This window comes from Bufo gargarizans, chromosome 2 (genome assembly GCF_014858855.1).
Source record: "Bufo gargarizans isolate SCDJY-AF-19 chromosome 2, ASM1485885v1, whole genome shotgun sequence".
Classification (NCBI taxonomy): Eukaryota; Metazoa; Chordata; class Amphibia; order Anura; family Bufonidae; genus Bufo; species Bufo gargarizans.
The window spans coordinates 37673547-37686527 of NC_058081.1; the positions used below are offsets into that span (position 1 = coordinate 37673547).

The 12981-nt window shown below is 41.4% G+C and overlaps 2 protein-coding genes across 3 annotated transcripts in view; one reads left to right on the forward strand and one right to left on the reverse strand.

Annotated features, from left to right (window-relative positions):
* The window catches only part of ANGPTL6 (angiopoietin like 6), a 71195-nt gene extending 61369 nt beyond the window's left edge, over positions 1-9826 (forward strand). For both annotated transcript variants that reach the window (XM_044282805.1, XM_044282804.1), the window contains exons 2-6: positions 625-1258; positions 2633-2822; positions 6234-6427; positions 7561-7831; positions 8133-9826. In XM_044282805.1, coding sequence (XP_044138740.1) covers positions 674-1258; positions 2633-2822; positions 6234-6427; positions 7561-7831; positions 8133-8323 — 1431 coding nt within the window. In that variant the 5' untranslated portion in view covers positions 625-673 and the 3' untranslated portion in view covers positions 8324-9826. The remainder of the gene's footprint in view (positions 1-624; positions 1259-2632; positions 2823-6233; positions 6428-7560; positions 7832-8132) is intronic.
* Positions 9827-9974: 148 nt separating this feature from the next.
* The window catches only part of SHFL (shiftless antiviral inhibitor of ribosomal frameshifting), a 47291-nt gene continuing 44284 nt past the window's right edge, over positions 9975-12981 (reverse strand). The window contains exons 7-8 of the mRNA XM_044278771.1: positions 12111-12259; positions 9975-11576 (exon numbers count right to left, since the gene is read on the reverse strand). Coding sequence (XP_044134706.1) covers positions 11359-11576; positions 12111-12259 — 367 coding nt within the window. The 3' untranslated portion in view covers positions 9975-11358. The remainder of the gene's footprint in view (positions 11577-12110; positions 12260-12981) is intronic.

The window sequence follows — 12981 nt, forward strand, 5'->3', positions numbered from 1 at the left end:
CATTGACAAAGGCAGGCGTTGTCAGCTGTTTTATCTATTTTTTTAAGGCCTCTTTTACAATGTCGGCATTAGTTCTGGCAGGCTGTTCCAGCAGAGAACAGTTTACCGCACGCAGTGGTATTTGTCCGGCTAAATCCCAGCATATTTTCTTGGTAGTGGCTGGATCTCCGCCGGACCACATTATAGTCAATGGGGCCAACGGGCACTTCAGTAACATCCGGTGATGCCGGATCCAGATAGCTCTGGCAGGCTGTTTTCTGCCGGAGCAGCCTTCCGGCAGTGTGAAACAACCCTAAGTCAGAAAGACTTTCCCCCGACGCTCTCATTCTATTGCTTTCCAGGTCCGCCGCTGGTCTCTACTTCTTGATTCCTCTTGACCCTGGATATGTGGCTGCTCGGCCAATGACTGGCCACTGCTAGTGTCTGTAGTCTTATAAAACCCATATGGCCAAAACAGCTATCAATAGTCAAATCTAACTAAAGGCTCTTGTAGAAGCTACTGTATGTGCACTATTGTGTTGTGCCTTGATGAGGGTAAATACCTCTGTAATATGGCATGTGATAACATAGCACTTATGAGATTAACATTAATTATGACTGTAATTACTCTGTTTTCCATTCCAGGATATACATTGTGAGGTCTGGACTTGCGGCTACCTAAATTAAGCTTACAATGAGCTTATATTCAGTCATATGGATTACACTGCTGCCAAGCCTTTGCCAACCACAGATAACAAGCGAATATGTTAATCTGAACAACAGAGGAAGCCAAGGTAAATGCACCTATACATTTGTGGTGCCGCAGCAGAAAATCACTGGAGCTGTTTGCGTCAGCACAGCTAAGTTCCCTGAAGCGTTTGGAGTGAACAGAAGCGAAGTTGAGGAGTTAAAACAGGAACTTAGCCGACAACAAACTGAGATTGAGAAAATTAAAAGACTGGTAGACGTGGACCATGAAGTAGCCAATGAGATGGACCATCTCCGAAGAGAGAGCAGGAATATGGATTCCCGTCTCAGTAACTTGCATGTGCAGTTCCTCCATGAGGTTCTTCAGAAGAAGAATGACTCAAAAGAAGTGTTTCAGGGAGAAGATAAAGTAGTCAATGCCATCTCTGAAATCCCAATCTTAGCTTCTAAATACCGAGATCTCCAAGAAAAGTATAATTTCCTAACTTCATTGGTCAACAACCAGAGTCTTATCATTGCACGTTTAGAAGAGCAGTGTCAACAAAGCCTTGGTAGACGTCACGTTGACCAGGTAAGGACACTTAATATTAGCTAATAGTGTGTTATTCCCATAAACAACAACAACTTGTAGACCAGGCATCCTCAAACTACGGCCCTCCAGCTGTTGTAAAACTACAACTCCCACAATGCCCTGCTGTAGGCTGATACCTGTAGGCTGTTTGAGCATGCTGGGAGTTGTAGTTTTGTAACAGCTGGAGGGCCGCAGTTGGAGGATGCCTGTTGTAGACACTTGGAAGACACTTGAGCAAGACCTACAGAATGTGTGGGTTCTTTGTTCTCCAGCTACTTTTGGTTGACATGGCCCTCATTAGTTTTTCCATAAGAGTACCCTAGCAGAACTCGACAAAAGAAGTAATGAGATTCAGAGGTCTACAATCAGTAGTACAGAGAATTATTCTCCAAGATCATAGCTCTTCTTATATGTTCTGTGTCAAAAAGATGCCAGTATAAAGTTAAAGCATTATAAATTTGTAATGAACAAACAGGTGTGTATAGATCTATAGGGGTGTAGATATTAGAAGGGTAGATATACCAGTTGCACTCGTTCTCTTGTGTTTGAAGGGAGCCCAAAATAAGAAGATATCAGTATTATAAATGGGACCATAAGTGGGGTCTCTGTTGCAGATTTTGCTTTGGGACCTAAGAGCTTAAAGACATGCTCCTGGACTTTATGGTCCCTGTTGTGCCATGGTCTTTAAGATCACTGACCCATCAGAAGATCCTTTGGTCATTTGGTGGGCCAAACCCAGAGCGTGGGCACTTGGCAATGCACTTTACCATCCTTTTTGCTTAAATAATAGGGTGATTCTTTAGTTCATGGACCATCAGAAGATCCTTTCGTCATTTGGTGTGCCAAACCAAGAGCATTCAATAAGGGGGTTGCTAAATAACAATTTACTAGGGAAGCTGAATGACTCCCTAATGAGTGATTAAAAACAGAAATTCTGATTATTACGAGAGTTTGCTTTCATCCTTAAATGGGTCGTTGTTTCTCAAGCTGCCATGGGTCATATACTATTTATGGTTTAACCTCAGCAAATGCCATAAATATTTGATAGGTAAATGTCTCACTTCTGGGAACTCCCACCTAGTGGGAAAACTGGGTCCCATGAATCTCATTAGGTCTGGGGGAGACTTGGGTGTTTCCTGACAAGTGACCCCATTGAATGGAGCAGGAGGAATGTCGTTCTGCATAACAGTGGGGATCAATGGGCTGTTTTGGCTCTATATAAAGCAAAGTGACAACCATAAGCTTTTACAGACCACTATGAGTGGTTGTCACCAAGCATCTGAGACAAAGGTAATTTAGATTCAGAATATTACAAGACTTGTTTCTTTGTTTTAGGGGAACTGCTCTGTACATATCAGGTGATTTATTTTCCAGGCGCCATCCTATTCACAGTCAACAATTGAGGCTTTGAGCAACTCTTCAGAAGGGAAAAAGAAACAAAATCACGATACTCATGGGGAGCAGACAGATGGAGCCGCACACAGGAAAGAAATACTCCCAACACAAGCAACAAAGACAACCTCCAAAACCCCGGTTATCCAATCCGAGGCCTCCCAATCAGAAGGTGCCTTAGTTATGTGGACAATTATAACAAATAGACAGAAAATTTAACAAGATAAACAATATAGTAATCTTAGAATTTTAAAAATAGGCCCAACTGTAATATTTTAATTACATACAGTCAGGTCCATAAATATTGGGACTTCGACACAATTCTAAAATTTTTGGCTCTATACACCACCACAATGGATTTGAAATGAAACGAACAAGATGTGCTTTAACTGCAGACTGTCAGCTTTAATTTGAGGGTATTTACATCCAAATCAGGTGAACGGTGCAGGAATTACAACAGTTTGCATATGTGCCTCCCACTTGTTAAGGGACCAAAAGAAATGGGACATAATAATAATCAAAAATCTAACTTTCACTTTTTAATACTTGGTTGCAAATCCTTTGCAGTCAATTACAGCATGAAGTCTGGAACGCATAGACATCACCAGACGCTGGGTTTCATCCCTGGTGATGCTCTGCCAGGCCTCTACTGCAACTGTCTTCAGTTCCTGCTTGTTCTTGGGGCATTTTTCCTTCAGTTTTGTCTTCAGCAAGTGAAATGCATGCTCAATCCGATTCAGGTCCGGTGATTGACTTGGCCATTGCATAACATTCCACTTCTTTCCCTTAAACTCTTTGGTTGCTTTTGCAGTATGCTTTGGGTCATTGTCCATCTGCACTGTGATGAAGCTCACTCCAATGAGTTCTGAAGCATTTGGCTGCATATGAGCAGACAATATTGCCCGAAACACTTCAGAATGCAGTGTCAGCAGTCACATCATCAATAAATACAAGAGAACCAGTTCCATTGGCAGCCATACATGCCTACGCCATGACACTACCACCACCATGCTTCACTGATGAGGTGGTATGCTTAGGATCATGAGCAGTTCCTTTCCTTCTCCATACTCTTCTCTTCCCATCACTCTGGTACAAGTTGATCTTGGTCTTATCTGTCCATAGGATGTTGTTCCAGAACTGTGAAGGCTTTTTTAGATGTCGTTTGGCAAACTCTAATCTGGCCTTCCTGTTATTAAGGCTCAGCAATGGTTTACATCTTGTGGTGAACCCTCTGTATTCACTCTGGTGAAGTCTTCTCTTGATTGTTGACTTTGACACACATACAGGTCCTTCTAAAAAAAATTGCATATTGTGATAAAGTTCATTATTTTCTGTAATGTACTGATAAACATTAGACTTTCATATATTTTAGATTCATTACACACCAACTGAAGTAGTTCAAGCCTTTTATTGTTTTAATATTGATGATTTTGGCATACAGCTCATGAAAACCCAAATTTCCTATCTAAAAAAATTAGCATATTTCATCCGACCAATAAAAGAAAAGTGTTTTTAATACAAAAAAAGTCAACCTTCAAATAATTATGTTCAGTTATGCACTCAATACTTGGTCGGGAATCCTTTTGCAGAAATGACTGCTTCAATGCGGCGTGGCATGGAGGCAATCAGCCTGTGGCACTGCTGAGGTGTTATGGAGGCCCAGGATGCTTCGATAGCGGCCTTAAGCTCATCCAGGGTGTTGGGTCTTGCGTCTCTCAATTTTCTCTTCCCAATATCCCACAGATTCTCTATGGGGTTCAGGTCAGGAGAGTTGGCAGGCCAATTGAGCACAGTAATACCATGGTCAGTAAACCATTTACCAGTGGTTTTGGCACTGTGAGCAGGTGCCAGGTCGTGCTGAAAAATGAAAGCTTCATCTTTATAAAGCTTTTCAGCAGATGGAAGCATGAAGTGCTCCAAAATCTCCTGATAGCTAGCTGCATTGACCCTGCCCTTGATAAAACACAGTGGACCAACACCAGCAGCTGACATGGCACCCCAGACCATCACTGACTGTGGGTACTTGACACTGGACTTCAGGCATTTTGGCATTTCCCTCTCCCCAGTCTTCCTCCAGACTCTGGCACCTTGATTTCCGAATGACATGCAAAATTTGCTTTCATCCGAAAAAAGTACTTTGGACCACTGAGCAACAGTCCAGTGCTGCTTCTCTGTAGCCCAGGTCAGGCGCTTCTGCCGCTGTTTCTGGTTCAAAAGTGGCTTGACCTGGGGAATGCGGCACCTGTAGCCCATTTCCTGCACACGCCTATACACGGTGACTCAGTCCACTGCTTCCGCAGGTACCCCAAGGTCTGGAATCGGTCCTTCTCCACAATCTTCCTCAGGGGCCGGTCACCTCTTCTCGTTGTGCAGCGTTTTCTGCCACACTTTTTGCTTCCCACAGACTTCCCACTGAGGTGCCTTGATACAGCACTCTGGGAACAGCCTATTCGTTCAGAAATTTCTTTCTGTGTCTTACCCTCTTGCTTGAGGGTGTTAATGATGGCCTTCTGGACAGCAGTCAGGTCGGCAGTCTTACCCATGATTGCGGTTTTGAGTAATGAACCAGGCTGGGAGTTTTTAAAAGCCTCAGGAATCTTTTGCAGGTGTTTAGAGTTAATTAGTTGATTCAGATGATTACGTTAATAGCTCGTTTAGAGAACCTTTTCATGATATGCTAATTTTTTTAGATAGGAATTTGGGGTTTTCATGAGCTGTATGCCAAAATCATCAATATTAAAACAATAAAAGGCTTGAACTACTTCAGTTGGTGTGTAATGAATCTAAAATATATGAAAGTCTAATGTTTATCAGTACATTACAGAAAATAATGAACTTTATCACAATATGCTATTTTTTTTTTTAGAAGGACCTGTACACCTACCTCCTGGAGAGTGTTCTTGATCTGGCCAACTGTTGTGAAGGGTGTTTTCTTCACCAGGGAAATAATTCTGCGGTCATCCACCATAGTTGTTTTCCTTGGTCTTTTGGTGTTGCTGAGCTCATCGGTGCGTTCCTTCTTTTTAAGAATGTTCCAAACAATTGTTTTGGCCACGCCTAATGTTTTTGCTATCTCTCTGATGGGTTTGTTGTGTTTTTTTCAGCCTAATGATGGCTTGCTTCACTGATAGTGACAGGTCTTTGGATCTCATCTTGGGAGTTGACAGCAACAGATTCCAAATGCAAATAGCACACTTAAAAATGAACTCTGGACCTTTTATCTGCTCATTGTAATGGGGATAATGAGGGAATAACACACACCTGGCCATGGAACAGCTGAGAAGCCAATTATTCCATTACTTTTGGTCCCTTAACAAGTAGGAGGCACATATGCAAACTGTTGTAATTCCTGCACCGTTCACCTGATTTGGATGTAAATACCTCAAACTAAAGCTGACAGTCTGCAGTGAAAGCACATCTTGTTGGTTTCATTTCAAATTCATTCTGGTGGTATATAGAGCCAAAAATGTTAGAATTGTGTCGATGTCCCAATATTTATGGACCTGACTGTACATTTACATTATATGGCCAGGTTGGGGAATCCCATTGGTCAATATTGATCCATTGTTGTCTTCTCGAACAGGACCATGGATGGATTGCTCTGAAGCCTTCTTAGCAGGTCAAAAGTCAAGTGGTATCTATCTTCTGAAACCACAAAACAGCAACCAAATCATGCAGGCCTGGTGTGACCAAGAGAACAACGGAGGTGGGTGGACGGTGATTCAAAGACGACAGGATGGATCAACCAACTTCTTTAAAACCTGGCATAACTATAAAGTAAGAGCAACTTTACTCTTGAAGATATTCTTCATTTTTTTTATTATCTCTGAGTTGTGGGGAGCCATAGTATGGTGCCGATTAAGGTGTATGCAATTTCATTTGGAGTTTTTTTGCTATTGAATTTTATACGAATCCAACAGAAAAAAGGTGGCATGTTCTATCTGGATTCTGTATCTACAGATGCATTCCGTCCTAGAAGTATTGCATCTAGGACAGAATAGATCCATACCTACGGCATCTGACAGAGTCGTACATAAGGACATGGAGGTCTTTCAGGATGAGCCTTTAAGGTGACCATAGTATATAAGCCCATAATGCAGACTTAGGTGTTATGATGTTCATTAACAATAATCATTATGTCTATAGTTCTTAAATAGGATCCCGGTTTCTGTTTATTTCTACAAATGTGCTGTAAATAGCATGTGCCATTTACCAATATACTGTTAGCATCTCAGCGCTGATGTATTTTTATTTGAAGTGCCACCCCCTTGTTAGTACAGTCTGTCCATGGATTGTAAAGCGTTCCCTTCCTAAACACGGCTGCTAATGAAGGGGCATGGAACCAATTTGTAGGAAGCCCTGCAGAGGGAATGATAGGGTTCACTGACCTAGACTTATATTAGCCAGAGAAGTCCTGCATCAGAGAGTGGTCCAAGAGAACCACTGTGCATTACAAAAATGAGGTCCAGTAATGGCCCTTATACAAGGCCCTGCAGAGCAGCAATGATCAGGAATGAGGAAGTTCATTCCTGATTATGACCCACCCCATAGCTGCATTTACATGCAGCAATCATTGCTGTTGTATGGTGACGGACAATCATTTCAATGATCGTTCATCCCAAATTTCCTTGTTTGTAAGCATGACATCCCTGTTTACACAAGGCGATATGCCCCTGAGAAACAAGGATTTTTGGTGCTGCCTGAAAGATGTGACTATGCAACTAACAAGGTGATTGGCAGCACATTTACATAGATCAATTATTGGGAACGAGTGTTCGTAGGAAATAGCATTACCAATAACTGCCTCCAACTTTGGTCCATGTAAAAGGGCCCTTAGTTCACCATGTAGTTGTATACTGATATTTATATTTCCTTTCCTTATTTTTCTATTCCCTTCATTATTTTTACAGGATGGATTTGGTAATTTGGACAACGAATATTGGTTGGGTCTTGAGAACATTTACTGGTTGACCAAACAAGGAAACTACAAACTTCTTATCCTCATGGATGACTGGCAAGGTAGACAAGTTAGTGCAGAATATGACCAGTTTCGTGTGGAACCAGAGAGCGACTTCTACCGGTTGCGACTAGGGCAATACCGTGGTACAGCTGGAGACTCCCTCTCCTGGCACAATGATAAACAGTTTAGCACTTTGGACAAAGATCGGGACTCGTACTCAGGTGAGGAACATGGCAGAAATTTGGTTTAAAAAATGTTTCTACTTATTGTGAAAGCCCCAGAATTGGAAGTACAAGAAGTTTTAGCCTTGGTTTGGCCTTTTCAAGTAGCCTACACTTTGACAGGATGGAAAAGCATGATGTACAGTATATAGGAATATAACCATTCATATATAAATGTATAGATGGAGTGAAACTTGGGTTCCAAATTATAAGGTCAACTAAAAACTAGTTCCATTCATAATTTTTTGCCCAAGGAATTTTGGTTAATTTCTAACCACTGCTTTCATTTATCTTCTTGAAGGTAACTGTGCCCATTTCCAGAAAGGAGGATGGTGGTATAATATGTGTGCCCATTCCAACCTCAACGGGGTATGGTACCGTGGTGGTCATTACCGTAGCCGCTACCAGGATGGAGTCTACTGGGCTGAGTTTCGTGGTGGAGCTTACTCTCTAAAGAAGGTCTCCATGCTTGTAAAACCCAACAAACAGTGACCTCTTGGTAACCTACCTGAGAAATACCAACCCATGAAGTTTAACCCTTCATTTTCTTACCAGCAATACAGATGGAGACATGAAAAAAAACATCTTGACTCCTCCACGTCGTTAGTCTATCTACGCTATGAATTATAGATATTGCAGGGATCACTCTTTGTTTTGGAGAATATCTAATTCTATTTAAACTTTGTATTGATGATATTTTTATCAGAATGTTCTTTTAGTGCTCTTGGAGTGCCATTCATAACTGGAGACAGACCTATTGTTTAGTAGGGTTGAAATAGGACATGTTCATTAAGTACAACTGTTATTGTTGATCCAGAAGAAGAAAGACCCTGTGGCATAGATTATCCTATGCTATGAAGATCAAGTACCGACTCGGTTTTCTACACAAGTACTCTAGTACAAATAATTTCATTGTTAAACTGCTTTAAAATTGTTTTAATGAAGTGACCATCAGCACATCCCAAGAAGAGAGTCCCATAGTCTTACTGCTCTTACTGAGAAGAATCCCTTTTTGTGTGCTAAAACCTTTTTGCCCCCATGATTTTTATGTATACTCCTATATTGTGCCCACCGGCCTGGGGATAAATCTATCTTTAGACATATCTCTTTACTGACATATTTATTCAAAATAAGGTCATTTTAAGTGTAAGAGAGCCTCTCACTGGACATACTCTAGTAAGTGCAGAACCAGCTATTCTACACCATGAGTGCATCTGCACCTATGTCTGACTTTGTGGACATGTTCTCATGTAGCTCTCACAAGAACAAGCTCCAAGATCAGAGTATAGAGGCAGAAGTAGGACTATTATAAGGTTGCACTCTGTCTCAATTTTACTTTTTGTAACCTTTAAATGCTTATAAATGTTACTTTGGATGTCTATGTCTCTACGATAACAATTATTGTCCTTATATTTGGCACCTCAGTGTTATGATAGGGACACTGGGTGTGACAGCCACCAGCCAGAATCTAACTTCCAAGCACAGAGTAGTAAATAAAAAAGTTATGGTTGGCCCTATTGCTATTTTTACAGCATGCTTATCAGGGGCGTTCTCTTTTTAGATACAGTATACCACTTTTTCCGGAAATCTTGGTTTCATTATACCACCTAATGGTTTCCTACATCCTGATCATGAATACTAATAAATACCTGTGAGCCAAATAGACATAATATCGAAATAAGGAGATTTCATTGTCTATTTCCCCTTGATAACACTTCTTGTCCTCATGTTTGACACCTCAATGTTACGATAGGAACACTGGGTCTGACAGCAACCAGCCAGAATCTAACTTCCACGTACAGAGAAGTAAATGAAACGTCAACATCTCACACCTTGCCAAAGGAAGAACGTTTTTGATTGCTATCTTTACAGCATGCTATCTGGGGCGTTCTCTTTTTAGATGCAGTATACCATTTTTTTCTGAAATCTTGGTTTCGTTATACCACCAATGATATTGGTTTCCTATATCCTGATCATGAATACTAATAAATACCCATGTGCCAAATATACATAATATCGAAATGAGGAGATTTCATTGGATACCGTGTGTGTGTTGTCTGTGTCCCTTCTCTTGATTATTACCCTGTGATGGGGTGGAGTCTGGAGCATGCCCATGTTGTCATAGTAAAAACACTAAAACACATTTGCTGTAAAACATATTTAATATTAACAAAAATATTTGGAAAACAGTAGAACATTTCATTTCTGGAAACAGAAATGGCAACGGACACTGAAATGTCAAAAAGCAGGAACAAGAAAAGCGGCAATGGAGGTAAGTTCACCCCAAGGAAGGGATCACTCATCTGCACAGTCCTGAGCCACACGAATAAGGCACTGATTGAAGGCAATTTAGTTTGAGCCTTCACAATTGGGGGATTGCATAAGTAACAATTACATATCAGATATCTCCTTCCTTAACATTCCTCATGGCTCACGATACCTAGAGAAGACTGGTGCGAGAAGACCATCTATAAAATAAATCTTCTGCAATACTCTGTTTGCAAAGTTTTTTTTTCCAAAGCTGGTCAACTTACTCCACTCACCAAAGGACATCTCGAGCCGAGAGGAAAGGTGAGAAAAGACACATCTGCATGCTATATATATCTATCTATTTGTGCTGGACTACTCCTTTTAATAGAAGGAACATAAGGTCTCTTTCACACAAGATACAGATTGTGTCAGGATCCTTTCAGGAATAAACTGATGGTTTCGCACGCAAGTTCAATCACTTTTTTCTGCGATTGCGTTCAGTGTGTAGATTGTTTCCCTCTGGATTGTATCCGAATTGTATGTGTAAAACTGAAGAATAACAACTTATATCTTCTAACAAACACAAGGGAAAAATACACTGCATCCGGAATGCAATCCGTTTTTCACGCAAGCCCCATTCACTTCTATAGAGCCAAACCTGCGTGAAAAACGCACAATAGAGACCTTGCTGAGATTTTTCCTGAACACAGATGATGCGTGAAAAATTATGGAAAACTTGTAAAAGAGTCCTTAGGGTGCAGAAAAATTACAATGACTCGTCCTTGCCTTTTAAATCCATCTGCAGAATGTGGGTTGCTGTTAATGGCAGCCTGTATTCTGCTTATAGTGGCAAGCACAGGCCATCATACAACGAGGGTATTCAGGTCATATCAAGTGATGGCACATCTGGGCAATATGCCATCCTTTAGTGATTGGTGGGCGTCTGACTGCATTGGTCCTCACCAGTCACAAGAAGGAAGTGGCCGCTCTTCCCCATAGAAGACCCTTTACTCTAGCAAGCAGTCAGATTCTCATCAATCCTAGTGATATGCCCACAACTAGAAACCCCTTTAATGACACACTGGCTTCCCTGCTTTATTATTAGAAAATTCCTTCTTGAAAAAGGAGCAGTTCCGACATTAGGTATATATTGGGAATTTTCATTCCTTTGAAAATATGAATGTAGGTGCTTTCAGGTAACGTGACATATGTCCCAGGAGAGGGCTCTACGGTGCATATGGAAATTCCTGATGGCACTTGGACATTGCATCTCGATTCTAGCTGTCGTTACTGTCACTCCCGTCTTCGTCAGACTCCCGTATGTCATCCAGAATGAGATCATCGAGATCACACTGGGTCAGGCTGCCCTGGCTGAGGCATGTAGCCACCGTGGATCCTGTGCTCAGGTGCAGCATGCTGGCATATAGGACTTTGGGACAGTTATTTCTGGCCCTGCTCCGGGGATGGACACACTCGTGGCCAGGAATGTAGGGCTCTGTGAGTAGACAGAAAGAGGTCAATGTCCAAACAATTATGGATGGAGAAGAAGCTTTCTCACTAATACCTTATGTTATTTTAATGGTATGTCACTATACATAGCATCTTCAATCCCAGGTGACACCAAAGACCACAGTCCTAGCCATGGTTTTCAGTCACCACACTTGTTTTGAAGTCAGGACATAATGCTTCCGTTCTTGGCAGCTGAAAGGGATATCTGACCACCTGAATTTTTTTTAAACGGTGTAAAATAACAAAGGAAGTCAAATCTCATTGATCTCCCCGGCTTTGTTTCCTATGCGTCATCATGGTCCTCCACCGGGCTCTCCTTTCTGGCCCCTCAGTGATTGGCCAAGTGGGGGAACAAGAGCAGTAGGGGATTGGTAAGGTGAGTGTGACTTATTTTATCATTTTACAGATTTTTAATTCAGTTTTCTACTATTGTTTTCTTACCATATAAAGAAGGTCAGCATTAGTATATCATATGTACTGTAAATAATTATAATGTTACAGTAAAGAACCATATTTTTACCTCTTCGATTATAACAATTTTCTGCGAAGCAGCTGTGAGGGTTTCGGGTTCGTGGGCCATTATTCCGCCGTGGAGGGAGTATTCGAGTAGGTGTGACTGGATTGCCGCACATGTAACATGGGCACGAAAGCCCCATTTGTGAAAATCCCCTGCAAATGTAAGAAGAGGTTGAAGCACAAAAAGTGACATACTGAAGATGAAAATGGTCAGTCCAGAAACCAGTCAAATTCGATCTGTAATTTTGTAGAGATATCAACATGTAAGGAATCTCATGAGTGGAGGCCACGGATAGCGGTACTGTTATATATTCTCAGCAGTCACTTCACTAAATACATTTTTCTAGTACTGGTTACTCTGAGAACAACCTACATTTTTCCTGGTATGGATTCCACAGGGGGCACTACTAGATTAAAAGGTCATGGAACCAGCTTGAGATGACTTGTTTTGTGACATACCTTCTTGTGACAAAGAGCCATCAAAACAAGACTAGGCAAATCCCAACACACAGGTAGCCAATCTTCTGATTCTGGTGCTAACTTCTACTGGCACTACTCTTGATCCACAAAGTCAAGAGATACATCAAGAAGGGTGGTTGAAGAATACTTTATTTGCTGAATGACATGTTTTGACCCTGAACTGGGGTCTTCATCAACTGAGCAAGTCTAGCTTTTGTAGCAGTGATAACTTCTCAGCTGGTACCTGGTGTAACCCAACTGGCAGACAGGGATCGGCAGATCTTTCTATAGATGAGAGTCTCAGAAGTTTTTATGGCATATCTTGTGTGCCTAAGATGGCGATACCCTTTTGATGCTGAAAATCATCCTCACACCATCCAGCCTGATTTCGGGGGTCCATGCCTGCTGACATCTAT